A 16,262-nucleotide genomic window follows, 5' to 3' on the forward strand; every position below is an offset into this window, starting at 1 on the left:
AGCGTTCGAAGTTCGTGTATTATTTCACTCCTCTATTAATTATATTTCGGGGTTTTTTTTAGCATGGATCATGCACGAATTTCAATGGAACAACTACCAGGGTAATTTTTTCAAAGTTTCATTAATCTATCTAGGTGTTTAGAAATTTAGATCTAGAACTAATGCGAGTGGCTTCTTCGAAATTTTCTCATCTATTCCGAATAAAGATGTTACCCCCCCCCTCCCTCGTAGAGTGGTGGACTTTGAAAGGGGCCCGTGAACGCCTCGAGTACTCACATTTTTGTTTTCTGAGGCTAGCATTTGAGCATTTTGTGCATAATATAATAATATAGGTATAATAGAGAAAACAGTGGATGTATTTTAGGACCCATTAAAACTAAAATCTAACACAGAACTTCAATTATTGAAACAAGATTACATAAAATATTTCATTTATCTAAGTTGTTGAAGTTTTGTGCTATCTCATGTGCATGCATGAGAATATACAAACAAGGTGACAACCCATTTTTTTGACGTATTTGATTCAAAATTAATTAAAAAAAATCTGCACAATAGAGTTTAAAATTGCATACCAAATTTTATTTATTCAAGTCGTTACGTTGAATTATAATTACATTACGTTGAATTATTACATACATATGAAAGCACAGATAGACAGACAACCAATCCCTTGATGATTTGGTTCAAAATTTGATGGGAATATACATTTTAGGTGCTAAACCTGTGCATCAAAATATATCTTAATGAACTCAAAATGTTTTATAATTATCGAGTTAATTTGTAACGAAGGGCCGGACAAGAAGTTTTCCGTTTGAATGGATCTCGTCTAAAATTTGGTAGAAAAGGGCTATAATGATATTGGGATCTATTTTTTCTTATGGATGGGATCAAAGTTGTAGATATGTCTATATATATGTAATATAGCGATAGATTTTATTTTGATTGTTAATGCTAACCTGTTTGCTATTATTTACACTAAATACATAAATATATTCAACATGCATTTCTAATTCATCTAATTGTTTTGCAAATTTGTTGATAGCGAGTAGTAGAAGAAAAATGATTTTTCCCATTTTAAACAAGGGTAGTACTCCAGAAAACATATTTTAATTATATACAAATTTGCAAATAATTCGTTTAATTATTTAATAATTTGCAATAAAATTTATCAAATATTCGTTTTCCAAGTTTCAAATGGGGATGTACACACAAAAAAATGATCGAGGTTTGTTGGAGAACAAACCTACATATTTTTTTTATTTCCGTAATATCTTTGAAGAATACAAAACGACGAAAGAAGGATGAGAGATGGAAAGAAAAATGAGAAAAATGTATGCGAAAAATATCTTTTCTCTTAAACACTGGTAATGAAGGTAATGTATTTTAAAAATATCTGCCTTCTGTTGTCAATAAAGCCAATTTTTTTTTTTTCTTCTGCTATTTAACTTTACTGGAAGCAAATGATTTAACAGAACATTCACATAACAAACGTGATTGCGCATGCCATCTAACATGTGATTGCTTGTTATTTTATATTGTGGCGAGATGACACGTCAGTCATTCTCTTTTAAGCGCATAATGTATTTCAATGTTATGTGTGTGCGGGGCTTTTCACACACATTTCATATCATTTGAACATGAGTTGATTCCACTGCATTTTTGACTCAGAAACTACAAAACAAAATAATTCGTACGTCCTCTTTGTTAGCATATTTAAATGAAAAAAAAATAATAAAGAGAGAGAAATGATATCACTTTGTTCATCGCCAATTATGGAATGCTATACGTTTTCCAAATCTTCTAACTGGAAGAAATGATACCACGTTATTGATATCACTCCAAGTGTAAAATACATAACAAAATAATTCGTACTGCCTCTTTGTAGCATACGTTCTCTTTGTTAGCATATTTAAAAGAAAAAGGAAGAAATTGTATCATAGGGCTCATCGCGGAATTCTATGCGTCATTTAAATCTTCCAATTGGAATGCAAGTAAAAATTAAATAATAAATCCACATGTTCAAATATGAATATTTCAACAGTGAATTGCGAGAAATTCCGTGAAATATTCCGATTCCAAATCGAACGGGACTTGATCAACTGCGTCTGCGGCTTTTCAGCTGACATTCCAAGATCCTGGATTCGATGGCACTCATCGCAATCACCTGCGAAATCTCTCCTCACCATCTGGAATATCATTTTTCATCTTTTGGCTGAAGACGTCTCCCGTTCCGCGAAAAACAGCTGGAGGAGGGAACGCGAAAGTGCAGTTCGAATTCTTGGCAAGTGCGGTTTTCTATGAATTTAAGAGAGCTTTTGATTGTTTTCACGACCGGCGAGACAGGAGAGCACCAAATTGAACCGAACACTTAGAGGAGTCGAACGATTTTCCGAGAAATACCAGGCCACCTGCCCTGGCCTTGATGAAATCGCTCGAGGTTCTGGGAAAATGATGTTTAACGACAGCATATATACAAGGGTGGCATTAAGTCATTTTCAGATCGAAAAATGTTTCAAATTGATCGCTTTCGTTAAGGTTCGGCTATCGTTTGCGGTTTCTTGTAGCATTATTTAAACATGCAGTATAAAACGTTGCTTGCGTTTGAAGATAAGGTATGATAATATGTATATTACTTAGTTACTTTTTTCTTTTTAATTTTGCTGTTTCGAAATTGTTGCATATTTCAGATATCAGATCTTAGGAATTTGCAATAAATGTTTGAAAGGCTGTGTTTGTGTGTGTGTGTGCGTGTGTGTAATGGTGTTTCTATTATATTCTTTTAACTAATTTATGTATCAATTAAATTTTCATAAAATCTTTAGAATATCTTTAAGTTTTCCATTTTTTTTTCATTATATTTCAGAAAAAAACTGAAATCTTTGTGTACGAAAATAAAATATGAGATACCTTTATTCATTAGCATTCGAACATTATCTGCAAATGTTAATTGCAGTTTTGAATTCTTTAGATAGTCAAAATAAAAACAATTTAGTGCAAAAAATTTATTTTTAACAATGCGTTAAAATATTGGCTTAACAAAAGAACAGTTGATAGTATTTTCACATTAATTAAAATAAGATTGATTTGTTGTAAAAGAATTACTCATGCAGATATCGATTTATCATACCGATAATGAGATCGATATTTAAAAAGAAAAACTATTTATCGAGGTAAAATTCCTTTGTAGTGACACATTAGTTTGAATTTTGGGAATGTTTACTACCGATCACGTGAGCTTCGGAATCACTATGCGGAGAGAGCGCCATCTGTGTATTTGTTCACCTACTTAATGACGGTTCGCTTATTTTCTTCTTCTCTGATACTTTCTTGCAATCAAAGAACAAACAAACAGTAATGCTTCGGCACTGATTCCAGGTTTTGCTGCTCGTTCGCTGCTTGTGATCAACAGTCAGCTGCGTGAGGCGATTTTAAAAATTCAAATTTCCTTCTTCGTTTCAGTGAGTTTCTCCTGCTTCACGTGTGAGCGGCCATCAACGGGAAATAGCTGCATTTAGCAGCGTGCGAAAAAGAGATTTAAAAACGACTTTTTCTGGAATTTTCTTTTCTACTGAGAAAAAGAGCTCAGTTGCATCAGAGAGAAGCCCACAGACTAGGTTAAGTTTTCGTTGTACGGATATTGCTTTGTTGACGTTTAATGGATCGATTAAGCTGTCATCAGCGTTAGACCGCCCTCACGCGTGACGAGTTTTGTGTTGGAAACTCGTTAAGTTTTTCGCATTCCATTTATATATTTTTTTGTTTTTGCTTGAATAAATACAATGAAGGGGGAAAGTTTCGTGATAAGGTTCTCACACATGCTCTCTGCGTTTTGTTCGTGTTTCGAAAATGAAATTTTAAATACAGACAAAATTACAGTCTTTACCTGTCAATGTATTATATGTCCATAAAATATTTTGAATATTCTTTAAAAAGAATGAAAATTTTAGTATCATATAAAATAGATGTTTTGAAGTTGCTATTGCACGAGACGTGTATGATTAGATGTTCTCCGATTGTAAGCTGAGTATGACAGTAACCATTTATCAGAAAACTATAAAAGTTTGTGACTAAATAAAGGAATAGAAAAAAAAAAGATTCAACGAATAAAAAATAATTGTTTTCCTTATAATTTGAAGAAGGCGTGTTACCGTGAAAATTCATGCAATTTTTTTAAAACTTAAAGCATTAATTATCATTAAATTTACAAACTATCGCGGAAGAACTTGTTGTGAACAGCGGCACTGGATGAAAGTTTGTAGCTGTTCTTCTTTGCTGTCCTCTTCAGAAACAGATTTTCGTTCTGTCAAGAGGTAAACAACAATCCTGTTTCATCAAACACCATTATCATTTTTCGGAGTCGTGTAGAGTAATTGGACCTCTTTGAAACCCTTCCAAATGGCTAGCAGAATGGCAAAGAAACAGCTGGTGTTCTATCATTGTTTTGATTCTCGTAGATTTAAAGTTATTATAAGTAACGATTGCACTGAAAATGCGTTCCCTGCATTTTTTATAACATCATGTCGATAAAAATTTGCATGTATTGTTATGAGTTATGGCAATACGCCCTGCGCTTACATATTTTGGGCATTTTTTTTCCTCTGAATGCTTTTTCAATATCTGTAATTTTTCGTCTGTTTTTAAACAGAGATCAGACACACTTTTCTGACGAATGGTGGTAGGCAAATGGAATTTTAATTATAGAAATATTTATATTTTATGCTTATAGGAAATAATTAATTATACTTAATAAATTTGAAAATTGTTATCACTTTTTAAAGAAACTTTTGTTATACTTTAGATAGTATATATTATTCTCAAGCAAACCTCTTGGAAGCAGAAAAGAAATTATATACGTACACACTGTGAAGATAAATAACGCATAGGGTATAGTATTAGTTTTCTCCTCATTACAAGTGGCTTTAATGAGTGAATTAGATAAATATACTGTTATTTTGTTATAAAGCTCCTCACTCCGAAGACTCCGCGATAAATATGCCACACAGCTTTCGGTCGTTACGCCACTGAATGAGCTAGAGGGAGCGGAGAGAATTAATAGATAACAGCGCCACCTGGTGCCAGAGAACAAAATATTTTACTCTCTTACATATTTTATTTTTGTTGAATATTTGACTCTCAGTATGATACTTAAGTAAATCAAATCAGTATTAGCATAAAATAGACAGTCTTTAATGTCTTCATCGTTGATAATACAGTTCATATCTTTTGAAATAATCCATTTTATTTTTGACAAATGTCAGTACATCAAGATTATATCAAAATTAAACTCCCAATAATATAATTTGACGTATGTATGAAAATAAGAGCCCAATAAAAATATATAAATGAAAATATTAGTCTTATCACTTGTTTTGAATTTTTGATTCTGACTTGCACTTAGATCTCTTGCAAGGAGTTTACTTGTAAGATTCTATCATAAGTTTGGATCGTATCTTTTGTTGCTGAAATAAGGATAGGAGTCTTTTTTTAATATATTTACGATATTCGTGGAACATCTAATTTTTTATATATCAGATCGTCAAATTGATCGTTCCTCACTGTTAATTTCTATTCTTTTCTTCAATCATTGTTCTTTGTTGAAGAGACTGTCTGCATGCTTTTTTCCCCCCTCCCCAGCAATTTTTGCCTGAGACTTCTGTCCAACAATCTCTGTGGCTTCCAGAGATAGTTGGGAATTACAGAGCTTTCATCGCATTAATCCATGACCTTCACATCACCTTCATCATTAGGCATGATATACTTCTAACATGGTATTGATAAATTTTTGTAACACATATGATAATTTCTTCTCCATATATTGATTCAGAAGTTGAGCACAGTTTTCATTCGTGGATTTTTTGTTCTATTTCGTAACACTATTGAAGATAAACAATGGTATCTGAAAATAATCTTCACTTCTTAATACCTTCTTACAGCTGATGTTATTGCCATTTCTTCCTTGGGGAAAAAAATTTTTTTTTCCTCTATTTTCCCATCAAAATAATTATTATACCCCATTTTTTGGATTATTTGTATTATTTTCAAAATAATTTCAGGGATTAGTGAACAGCTCATTTCTTTTTTTAATGTAATAAATTGTTAAAAGAAGTAGATAAAACGTCAAATGGGCGATAAAATTCAGGAGCTTTGCTAACTCTTGTGTCATTTTTTCGTCTTATTTCTCTTAAGTCTTGTGTTAAATATTAGAGTTCTAAGATTCCGACTGGTCAGTTTTTCTGTTGAAATGGTAAATGGTATGCTTTAAGATAAAAAAAAATTCCAATTAATTTGATTTTAATAAGGCTTTGTTTATTTCGGAAATGAGCCATACTCGCATGTTATCTTATAAACTATTACAAGAAGATACGGATGATATAAGGAATAATAGCATTAGATATCTTTCGGTATCTATTTTTATGAAAAAAAATCTTAGTGAAAATTCAGCCACAATCAATGGAAAAAAATTCTCTTCTAACTGTAAATTGTCCAATTGTATAGTAAAATTATCTCTTCTTATCTAATACTAGGCTCTATTATGAGAATAGTCATGATCAACACATGGCAGAGAAACAGCCGTTTAGTATTGGTAATTAAGAGAGACTGGTTAATATGTATCGTGTTGACGGATACTATGACACGTCATTAGTGTCATTACATAAAGAGATTTTTAAAGGGGCCATCCACTCATTTAAATTCACTGTGTATCCAAAGTCAGATGGTCAAAGCCAGTATTAGTCAGACTATTTCATGTTTACCAAATATTAGTAGGATTGTCTCAGTGACACTATCTCGAAATCTTGAATAGAATATTCAGTGCTTGGACTATCAGTTAATTCTACTGCTTGGTACAGAAATTTGGAGAGATGATAGCCAGTTCAGGCAAAATCCTCGATATTTGACAGCGATTCAAAATTACGAGGAATGTCCCAAAACAGTTTTCTGTTGCTTCAAAGTTCAATTATAACTAAACTGAATTACTCCATTTAATTTGTGCTATAATAGGAAGGCAGATAACAGAGTTAATAATTGCGAGTAATTAATAATACTGATGAGGAAAATTGGCACCTGGGAAATATTTTTATGAGGCTTCGCATCGGAAACTATTACTGCTTGGTTGCCTGCGTTCATACCATAAGGACAACAGTCTAGATCAGGCTTAAATTATGGATATATAATTTTAATAATTCTTATAATTTCACACTATTATTAAAAAAATTTTAGTTGAATTACAATAATGTAATTCAACTAAACAGCTTCAAACTAAAGCTTCAAGTAACACGAAAGCTATTCATCTGAACAGAATAATTGTTTTCTGAAAGATTTCCTATAAGCAATCAGGAGCGTTTCCGAGTTTTAGGGAATTAGTATTTTCCTATCAAATTATTCTGTTGGAATTATCAAATAGCATATAAAAAACAGTGAACATGAGTGATAATTATATTGAAAAATTTATAACAATCGATATTTAAGTTTTTACTTTATTTATAGGTTCAAAATATTCATAGATTTTATTCAAAGTTTTGATGCTAAGAAAGTGAAACTTCTTCCTTTAAGATATTAAAGATTATAATATTAAATTATTTTTTTATGTACCTTGTTTCATTATATCATTTAAAGAGGCGAAAGGAAACTTTGAGTTCTCAAAGAATCTTATTTCATATAATTTTCAATAAAATTTGAAACTTCTTTTTCTTTTTCATTAGAATTCAGAGATAGGATATGACATTTATAATTTTTTATTTCGTTGATTATTAAGAAAAAAATTAGTATGAACTTACATAATCATCTTTATTAAATAAAGGTTATGATTTTCTTGGAACTCGTGAGATACTCTTTTTGAAATTAATTAATAAATATTTATGTTTTAAATTAAGCCATTAACACTAAACTAATGTTAATGGCTTAATTACAGTTAAAAGTTTTGTTGTTGTGGATTTAACCTTCACTGAAACTAATGGTTCGAAGAGCATCATTCTTTTTTTTTCGTAAGGCTTCTCTGATCAGAATTTGGGACATTATCAAATTTTCATTATCGTAATAAAATCTTATTTCTTAAATGATTCTAACGTTTGGGTATTTGAAACGCGATGATTCTTATATGACCTTCTATAAATTTCCTTTCTTACTTCTAATTCGTTAATTGGTTTAGGTTTAAAAAGGCTCTGTTATTATGTGGTTGCTAATAAAAAGAACTTAATTTAAAAAAAGCGTTTTGCGATTAGATCCCTAAGAAAAGAGTTAATTCATTTTGTTCTGTCTTCTCATTTTAGGCTTAAATTCAATACACTACATGGCATTTCGAATGTAATTAGAAGCGTGATAAATTTTCTTCCTATCATGTCAAGTAATGTTTTCAATCACAGCCATTTCAAAGAAATAAAGGACACTTTATGTGATAAGCATCGTAAGTGAAATAACACGACTAAATACCATCAAGAAAAGCTCATTTTGTTCACGTCCAGGCCATTACGTTTACCGTTGACAGTGTCCTTCACATGAGCAACGGCCGTCAACTTTCTCTTCTCTCGAGTCTTCATCCTCCAATTAAAATTTTCAACACTTTCCCTATTCGCTCCATGATATCGTTACCGCAATGTCGTGACCTTTCACCCTTTCTATTCAAACTAGGACTTGGAAGGGAAAAAAACAATAAATTAGAAAAAGTGGAAGAGCTGATCTTGAATAATCAGGTTCTTCGAAGAACAAGTATTCTTCGAGTAAGAGGGCGGGTAGGAAAGGTTTAGTAAAAACTGCAAAAACAAAGACAAAATAAAAAGTGACTTAGCATTAATATGCAGCAGAATCATTTGGAAGGAGCGCTAGACACTGCAGATCGAAAAAACGCGTGGGACGTTGTCAACTCCTTTCTTGTATCTACCATAAACCCACGCCTGCGTTAAGTTCTCGTTCGAGCATCCACCAAAACCATACGCTCCAATTGCACCGGGTGCGAAATTTTCTGTCCTCTTGGATCACTGTACTAGACAGGAGATTTTTTTTCTAGGTGGATTCCTACGGTACAGAGCGTGTTGCTTGTTATACATGGAAAATACTTTTTTGTTCTTGGCGGCCTTGGCATGCTTCCGAGCAGAAGCTGGTGCTGGTTTTGAAGTGATCAGCGTTTAATTTGCATCGTACCAGCATGCTAGTAACGGTAGACAACAACAACTCTTACTTGAACAGCAGTCCAAATAGTTCTTGTGTTTACGAAGGTAGAGGGGGATTATGAAATCTTGCTTTTTGTGTTTCAAAACGTTATTTAACGTGCTTTCGGTGTTAATCGTAAACTAGGTAGCATCAAAAACCCACCATGAAGGCTGCCTTGTTGGGTGTTTTCAGAAGAAATTGTCCAAGAGGAAAAAATAAGGTAAGAACGGTTTTACATAATCAACTGGACTTATTTAGTTTTAGTTTGGTTATTCAAAAGGGATTGGAATGTCATTTTCATTCAATTAAAATTTTAATTAAGTTCTTTAATTTTTGAATTAATCAACTATAATGAATATTGACAAGAAGTCCAAACTGTGTTTCTTCATTTCTTTTTTAAAGAGCTCTGTTTTGATCAAAAGTTAAATTAATATGCTGCAGCATTATCCATTGATTTATATCTGTAGAGCTAGCTAAACTTACCATTATAGCATATTGAGCAAAAAAATGAATGTTACTTTATTTCAGTTATTAGTATAATGACTGAAAATTAAATACTTTTATATTAAAAATAAAAAAATACAAATTATACGGATTAAATATATAAGACACGAATGAAGTTATTTTTTTAAAAAAATCACCGTATTATAGTTTTACATAACAGCATACAAAAAGCTATATTAGTTTAAACATATTCAGTGCAAAAATATTTTATACTTGTTTCTACACCTTTTCGCTTTTTGAAAATACTCATGGCAGTAGATCGTTAAAATAATAATGTTATATGCGAAATCAAACTCTTTACATTTACTTTGCTTCTCTTTCGACTGAAAAATAACTGAACATGAGCAGATGCAGTATTTCTTGTTTCCAAAATTCATTTCATTTGGGAGACACTATTATGCCAATTATTAACTCAATAGTATTTGTCAGGATCAATGTTAATTCAACATTTTTCTATTCAGAATGGATAAGTTTAAAAAAAAAAAAAATCCCTCTTCCAAATCTTTCTTTAATTTTTCTCCCCCCTTCATTACATTTCTTTGCAATGAATTGTCATTATTACTCTAAATATTAGTGAATGTAATTAAACTTTTAAATTAAACTGGGATGTTTGAAATTCCAATTAAAATAATATTAAAAGTAGAATATGAAGGCAAAATCTTATTTTCTAATTGTTTCAGAGATTAGGGGAGAAAGTTATTTATAAAATTTGATTATTTATATCAAATTTACTTTATCTTTTGAATTCATTCTTATTATTATTAGGAGTATTAAAAACACATTCCCTACTTTGCAATAACTAGTGAATTATAACATTATTTCATTATTCCTATAAGTTATTTTGCGCATTTTTTAAAAAATCTCTCATTTTTCCATAAAGTAAACAAATACTTAAAAAAAAGGGGGGGGGGAGAGAAAACAAGGAAGACAAATCACATTCTGGAAGATGTACATTGCACAAATATCCAGATTCATGCTTTTAATTTTCCCTTGTCCATTATTAATGAAATATAATGATATTTCATTAATAATGGTCAAATAGTAAGTATTAAAAAACTGTTGCCCCAAGTTAGAAAAGAATGCCTTATTTTCTTGCAATCATTTAAAAATTTTATTTAAAAAATTTAATACTTTTTTTCATATTATGTTTGCTTATTGATCTTGAAGATGAAAACTGAGGTACTGCTTCACATGTTTAGAGATAGTAAAGAGTTTTTAGAAAGCAGATTTTCTAATAATTTTGACCAAAAGCTGGATATTATTGTTATGTAAAGATATTTCATGATTACCTTTTCTACTTCCATATGTACAAAGCATGCACAGAGAAAGTGTTGTGATTATCAAAAATTTAATTTTATGATCGTGAAGAATTTCAACATGTCAGACATTTTAATTAGAAAGGGAAGACGTTGAATTACGTTTGTCTGTTTTTTTCTATGTAGGAGATCACTATAATTGAAACTTGGTACATGGTCATTTCTTTAAGATGTCGATTTACAAAAATTTCGTATCAAATACAACTACTAGAAGTATCTTCCTTAAGCACATGCTGTATTTTTTTTCACTTTACAATTATATATGTATATATAATATTTACATATATATACATCTTTAAAATATACGAGCGCCATTCATGTTTATTATTTGTTACTTTTATTTATTTAGACCTTATCAGGGACATTTAAAGAAATTACATTTTTAATTGTTGCGTTTATTTAGATGCATGCATTATTTACATTTATTTCATTATGTGCTGTCACTCCGTATGGTATAAACAATAAATACATTTAATGCCACTCAAGCTATCGCAGTTTTAATTAAAAATGCGCTAAGGTAATCCAAGTAAATAGGGAGTAGTCTTCCAGAAAGTTTCTCGCATACTCTCTAACAAATGTTCTACCTCTTTTCCTCCTGGCATAAAAATTGTGGATTTTGAGCAAACATATGAATCCAACGAATGCTTGATTTTTATTTTCAGAATCCCGCACATGAGCGTTTTGTTTTTTGCTTAAATAAAAAAAAAAATGTATGAGAATACAATACTTGTTTCTTGCTTTTTCTTTTATCAAATAAAATTTAAGTTCGGATAAGTGATGGCTAGAAAATTTCAAAATTACGAATTATCAAAATGTGAAGAAAGAAGTCAATTTTGGAAACTTACGAGTATCTTTATTGATGCCAATGGAATATTCCGGGTCCTTTACTTAGAAGAACTTTAAAAGTATCGTCCTTACTTGAAAGTATTATATAATCCTTATTTAAAGTATGCGAGTATTTTACAGGGGAGAATACACCTGAATTTTAACCGAACCCCATAGTATTTTGAATGGCAGAAAGTCATTTAAAGAGCTATTAAGAGCTCAGAATTTCACCATAACTTTCTTATTTAGTATGCATTAAACATAATGTAAATTCTTAATGGTATGATTTAATCCGAGTAAAGCTATCTTTAGATGGTTTATTGAGTCCATATATCAGTCCTTACCTGACGTTGATCGGAAGAATGTCTGAAGTCTGTGTTCTGTTCAAACCGTCATATAAGGCATGACCCAGACTAGTTTTATTCTTCAAACCTGTTCTGTGATGGAAAAACTAGCAGTACTTTGCTTTTTTTGTCTGACAGTTTTCCTTAACGACCTTTTTTTATGACTGTTGTGTCCGTTACCACTACTCGACGTAAAAGTTCTGTTAGGAATTTTAAAACAATGGCACTAGTTTTGTTTTTATTCTCACCCCCCCCTTTAAAATTTTATGCGTTTTAGAATATGTAAGGTACTTTCCACTAAATTGTGGTTAAAAAAAAAAGATATCATTGCCAAATAGTAACTTGTTTAGCAATTCTATCCATTTGGAATCGATTAAAATGGCAGCATTCCCATTATGTTCCCGTATATTGATTGTTTGTTTAGGTCTATAAAATTGTATCGATTAGTTTTGTGTCTGTGATGTCATGCAGGTAATATTTCCTATTAAAAATGCCATAAAAATATGGCTTTTTAGTAATTTTATTGAATAATATGAATTTCCATCAGGTATAATCTTGTGATTTTATTAATATGAATTATAAAATGAAGAATTTTCCAAGACAGCCTCGATTTTTGTCTTTCTGACTTGTCTCTCTGATAAAATATTTACAACAATAGATGACCTATCCCACTATTTACAGCATATAAATTCACAAAGTCTGAGTGCTTTAGAGTTTTATTCTAAAGAAGGTCAAGTTTCTGACTGTGCACCTGCTGTTCCAGTCTCCAGGTGGCACTAGAATGAAAAACTCGTGAGGGTTTTCCCGTGCCGTCCTTATCCCAAATGCCAAAAGGTTTATCGCATTCATAGGTTCAAAATGCAACGGTCACAATATTGTTATATTGTGACAATCGATCACATTATGAACGTGGTCATATAAATACGATTAAGTTAAGATAAACAATCTAACAACTTGACTTGTTTTATATTTCATGAAACTGTCGCAAATAATAGAAACAATTCATGTACTTTTTTCTGTATGTGCCTCCAAAACGTTTCAAGAATGCTGGAAAGACACACATGAAAAAAAAAAATGTGATTTTAATTTTTAAAAAAAACGAAAAGATATGATATAATTTTTTAAAATATTCGAATGAAATTTTTACGTTTTTGAAAGGCCACTCTAAAGATATATGCATGACTTTTTGTGAAATATTTCATTACATTTACTACCATTAATGTTACATCAAACACAGCTTAGGACAACGAAAGGTTAGACGTTATCGATGAAGTTAATTAGATGTTCGCAAGGCCATGGGAGGGAATCCAATGATATAATGTGCAAATGATGCCTGAATGAAAATTATGAGAAATTTTAAGGCATTTAGAAATAAAGTTTAGTTTAAAGTACAGTTTAGAAACTGCCAGCAAACTGTTTGGATATTGTCAATATAAGTTTAAACCATAATCAGAAGAAGAAAATGGCCCCTGAAACATCCTCCTCCGTACATACCATTCCTCTTTTAGGAAGTTTGATCCATAATGAAAGCATGATACTTTTATATGAAATTATAAAATTTATGAAAGAGAGAATATACATATATATGGTCATATTTGAGAATAATAAAATTAGTTTCCGTTAAATTTTCATTTATAATAAAAAAAAATCATCAATCAAAAACCCACAAATCTGTAATCAGTTTATGATAAAGTTATAAAATGAATGCATTGATTTCATTGGAATATTAGCTTTAGCTCAATTGAAATTCTCTGTCTGTTGTATCTAGAAATTAATTTCCGGATTCTGGAAATTCGTTTCTAGATATAACTAACGATATTTAAACGTCAACCAAGTTAAAATGTCAGTGAGTTTTATGCCACGCTAAAAACTAATAGATAAAAATCCTTTTTTTAAAATTCAAAATTGGTCGCATTTTCTGTTGTTGAAACAAACATCGTTGCATGCTGCATTAAGTTTTCATCCGTGTTCTCTAATAAGCACAGCCCCACCCACTAGGATCGTCTTCTCTAAACAATCAGGCAATCAGACATTTCAGTGTCTTTGAGGTCATGTTCATGATTGTCGTCTGGGCTTTGTATTAACTTCTGACCTCGTGTTTTCTCTGCTGGCTCACTGCCAATGCTTTCATTAATCGGATAGGCTGCTGTGTTGAAATTGAATTTTTTTCCCTCCTTTTGCTGCACCTCACACGTTTTATAATGAAAGCAGAAATTATTTCTTTAAAAAAATAGCATTTTGTAAAAAATAATACACTATATAACATCCTCATTTTCATTAATGGAGTTATTTTGTACACAAGTAAAACAAGTCTAATACGCTCGCCAATTTCATTTTGGAATCTGTTGTGCATCTTGAGAGATGATGTCACAGCCTAAAAAAAACCACGCACTTGAATAATAGAAGATATGTACAGTTACGTTTGTCATGTGACAATGATATCGCGTATCTTGGTTCCATCATTATGACGACCAATAGTAAAATAAAAGAATTTTCACGGGAATTGTTTCTGTTAAAGATGTTATAAGGATGACATCATTCTTTGATTAGCAAAATAGAAATGTATAGATTTAAAATGTTTATTTTTTTATTTTTTTATTTTTTCATCATTTGTATTAATATTCGTTATTCTGCAAATTTATAAATTGTGAAACAAATTTTTTGAAAAATATTACTGGATTCCATTATTTCGTTGTCAGGAAATATTGAGAGAAGATTTAAAGTATTCCTTAAAATGCATTGTTTCTATATTTATTTATGCAAATGAAAATTTGTCCAGAATCTCGAAAGATTTATATAGTGCCGCTGCTTCCTTTTTATTTTTTCCACGAATTTCAGTCTTTAAAATATGCTAATCTATTTTTTATAAAAACCAGTTTTAATTTATTCAGAAATATAAAATATAAATTGAATTGTAACAAATTATATTAGTATTATTAAATGCAATTAACTGAATTTCAGCTATGAAGTTTGTAGCAGACACGTGAGATGAAATTTGATATGATCTATGAACCCAATTAACATATGAGTTAAATTTAGTTTAATAATTTATCAACTACATATTCAGTTCCTGCAGGAGGGCACTAGAAGACAAAATAAAATGTCTCAACTTCAATCCAGTCAAAATGTTCCTTCACTTTTCACCAACAGCCTATTGCTACCATCTAGTTCATCCAGAATATTGGTTGTGTTTGATTTTAATTAATTCATTCGTACATAATTTAACCCCAGAAAAGTTTTTAACATCAAATTTTGATAGAGATTATTATTTCAATAGCATAGACCTGCGCACATGAAAATTCTTAACGGAGTCGAGTCTTATAACATCATATAGCGTCATTAAAAAGTAACTTTCCGGGTTATATATTTACTAACTTCACATTGCCTTCGCGATAATGCAACTTCACTTTTTTGTTGCTTATGTAAGTTGTCCATATTATAAACACAATCTTTCTTTCTTAATTTTTAAAAAATTTAAAATGGTGCTAAAATTTTTTTTTCACAATTAAGTGTTTGGAAGTTATAGCGTCAAAAATTCAAAATCTAGCTTGATTTTTAAATCATCAAAATTTTTCAAACGTTTCTTCGAAGTGCATATTCCTACCCTTTAAAGAATATTTGTGCCAAATTTGTTTGATCTGCATCAAGATCTGAGCTGTAGAGCGCCAAAAGATAAGATACACATAGAATTACATTCTTCTTTATTTTTAGTAGAGATTGCTATTGGTGTTTATTTTCATGGCTGTTGTCACTCCTTACAGTCAAAATATAAACTTAATAATTGCATAATTACAATAAGATTCTTTCGAAAGGATGAATTGATATAAATTAATAATGTTTAAAATTGGGTAACTAACATTTGCTTTCCGTAGATTTTTAAATTTGGGTTGAATTTACTTGAATTATGTATTCTTTACTTTGAATGCTTGTTTACATATATATAATGACTTATAATCTGTTTCTCATTGAAAGTATTACTTAGTTTTGTTATTTGCTATATTTGAACGTATTTATAGTAGATTTATCGTGATTGTATTTTTTATGCATTTTTTTTTTATGTCGGAGCATAAAAAAAAGGGCAACAGAAGGCATGCTCTCGATTTTTGAACTACGTAGATCATGCTCAAAA

The 16,262-nt window shown here is 30.7% G+C and overlaps 1 protein-coding gene across 4 annotated transcripts in view; it reads left to right on the forward strand.

Annotated features, from left to right (window-relative positions):
* Positions 1–16,262, forward strand: part of LOC129968482 (NAD(+) hydrolase sarm1-like) — a 153,432-nt gene that overhangs the window by 80,538 nt on the left and 56,632 nt on the right. The window contains exon 1 of one of the 4 annotated variants that reach the window (XM_056082407.1): positions 2,362–2,612. The exons of 2 other annotated variants lie outside the window; for them this stretch is intronic. In XM_056082407.1, coding sequence (XP_055938382.1) covers positions 2,577–2,612 — 36 coding nt within the window. In that variant the 5' untranslated portion in view covers positions 2,362–2,576. Of the gene's footprint in view, positions 1–2,361; positions 2,613–9,229; positions 9,365–16,262 lie in introns of those variants that run through there. One more of the 4 variants, XM_056082405.1, reaches the window with a different exon arrangement.

This window comes from Argiope bruennichi, chromosome 5 (genome assembly GCF_947563725.1).
Source record: "Argiope bruennichi chromosome 5, qqArgBrue1.1, whole genome shotgun sequence".
Classification (NCBI taxonomy): Eukaryota; Metazoa; Arthropoda; class Arachnida; order Araneae; family Araneidae; genus Argiope; species Argiope bruennichi.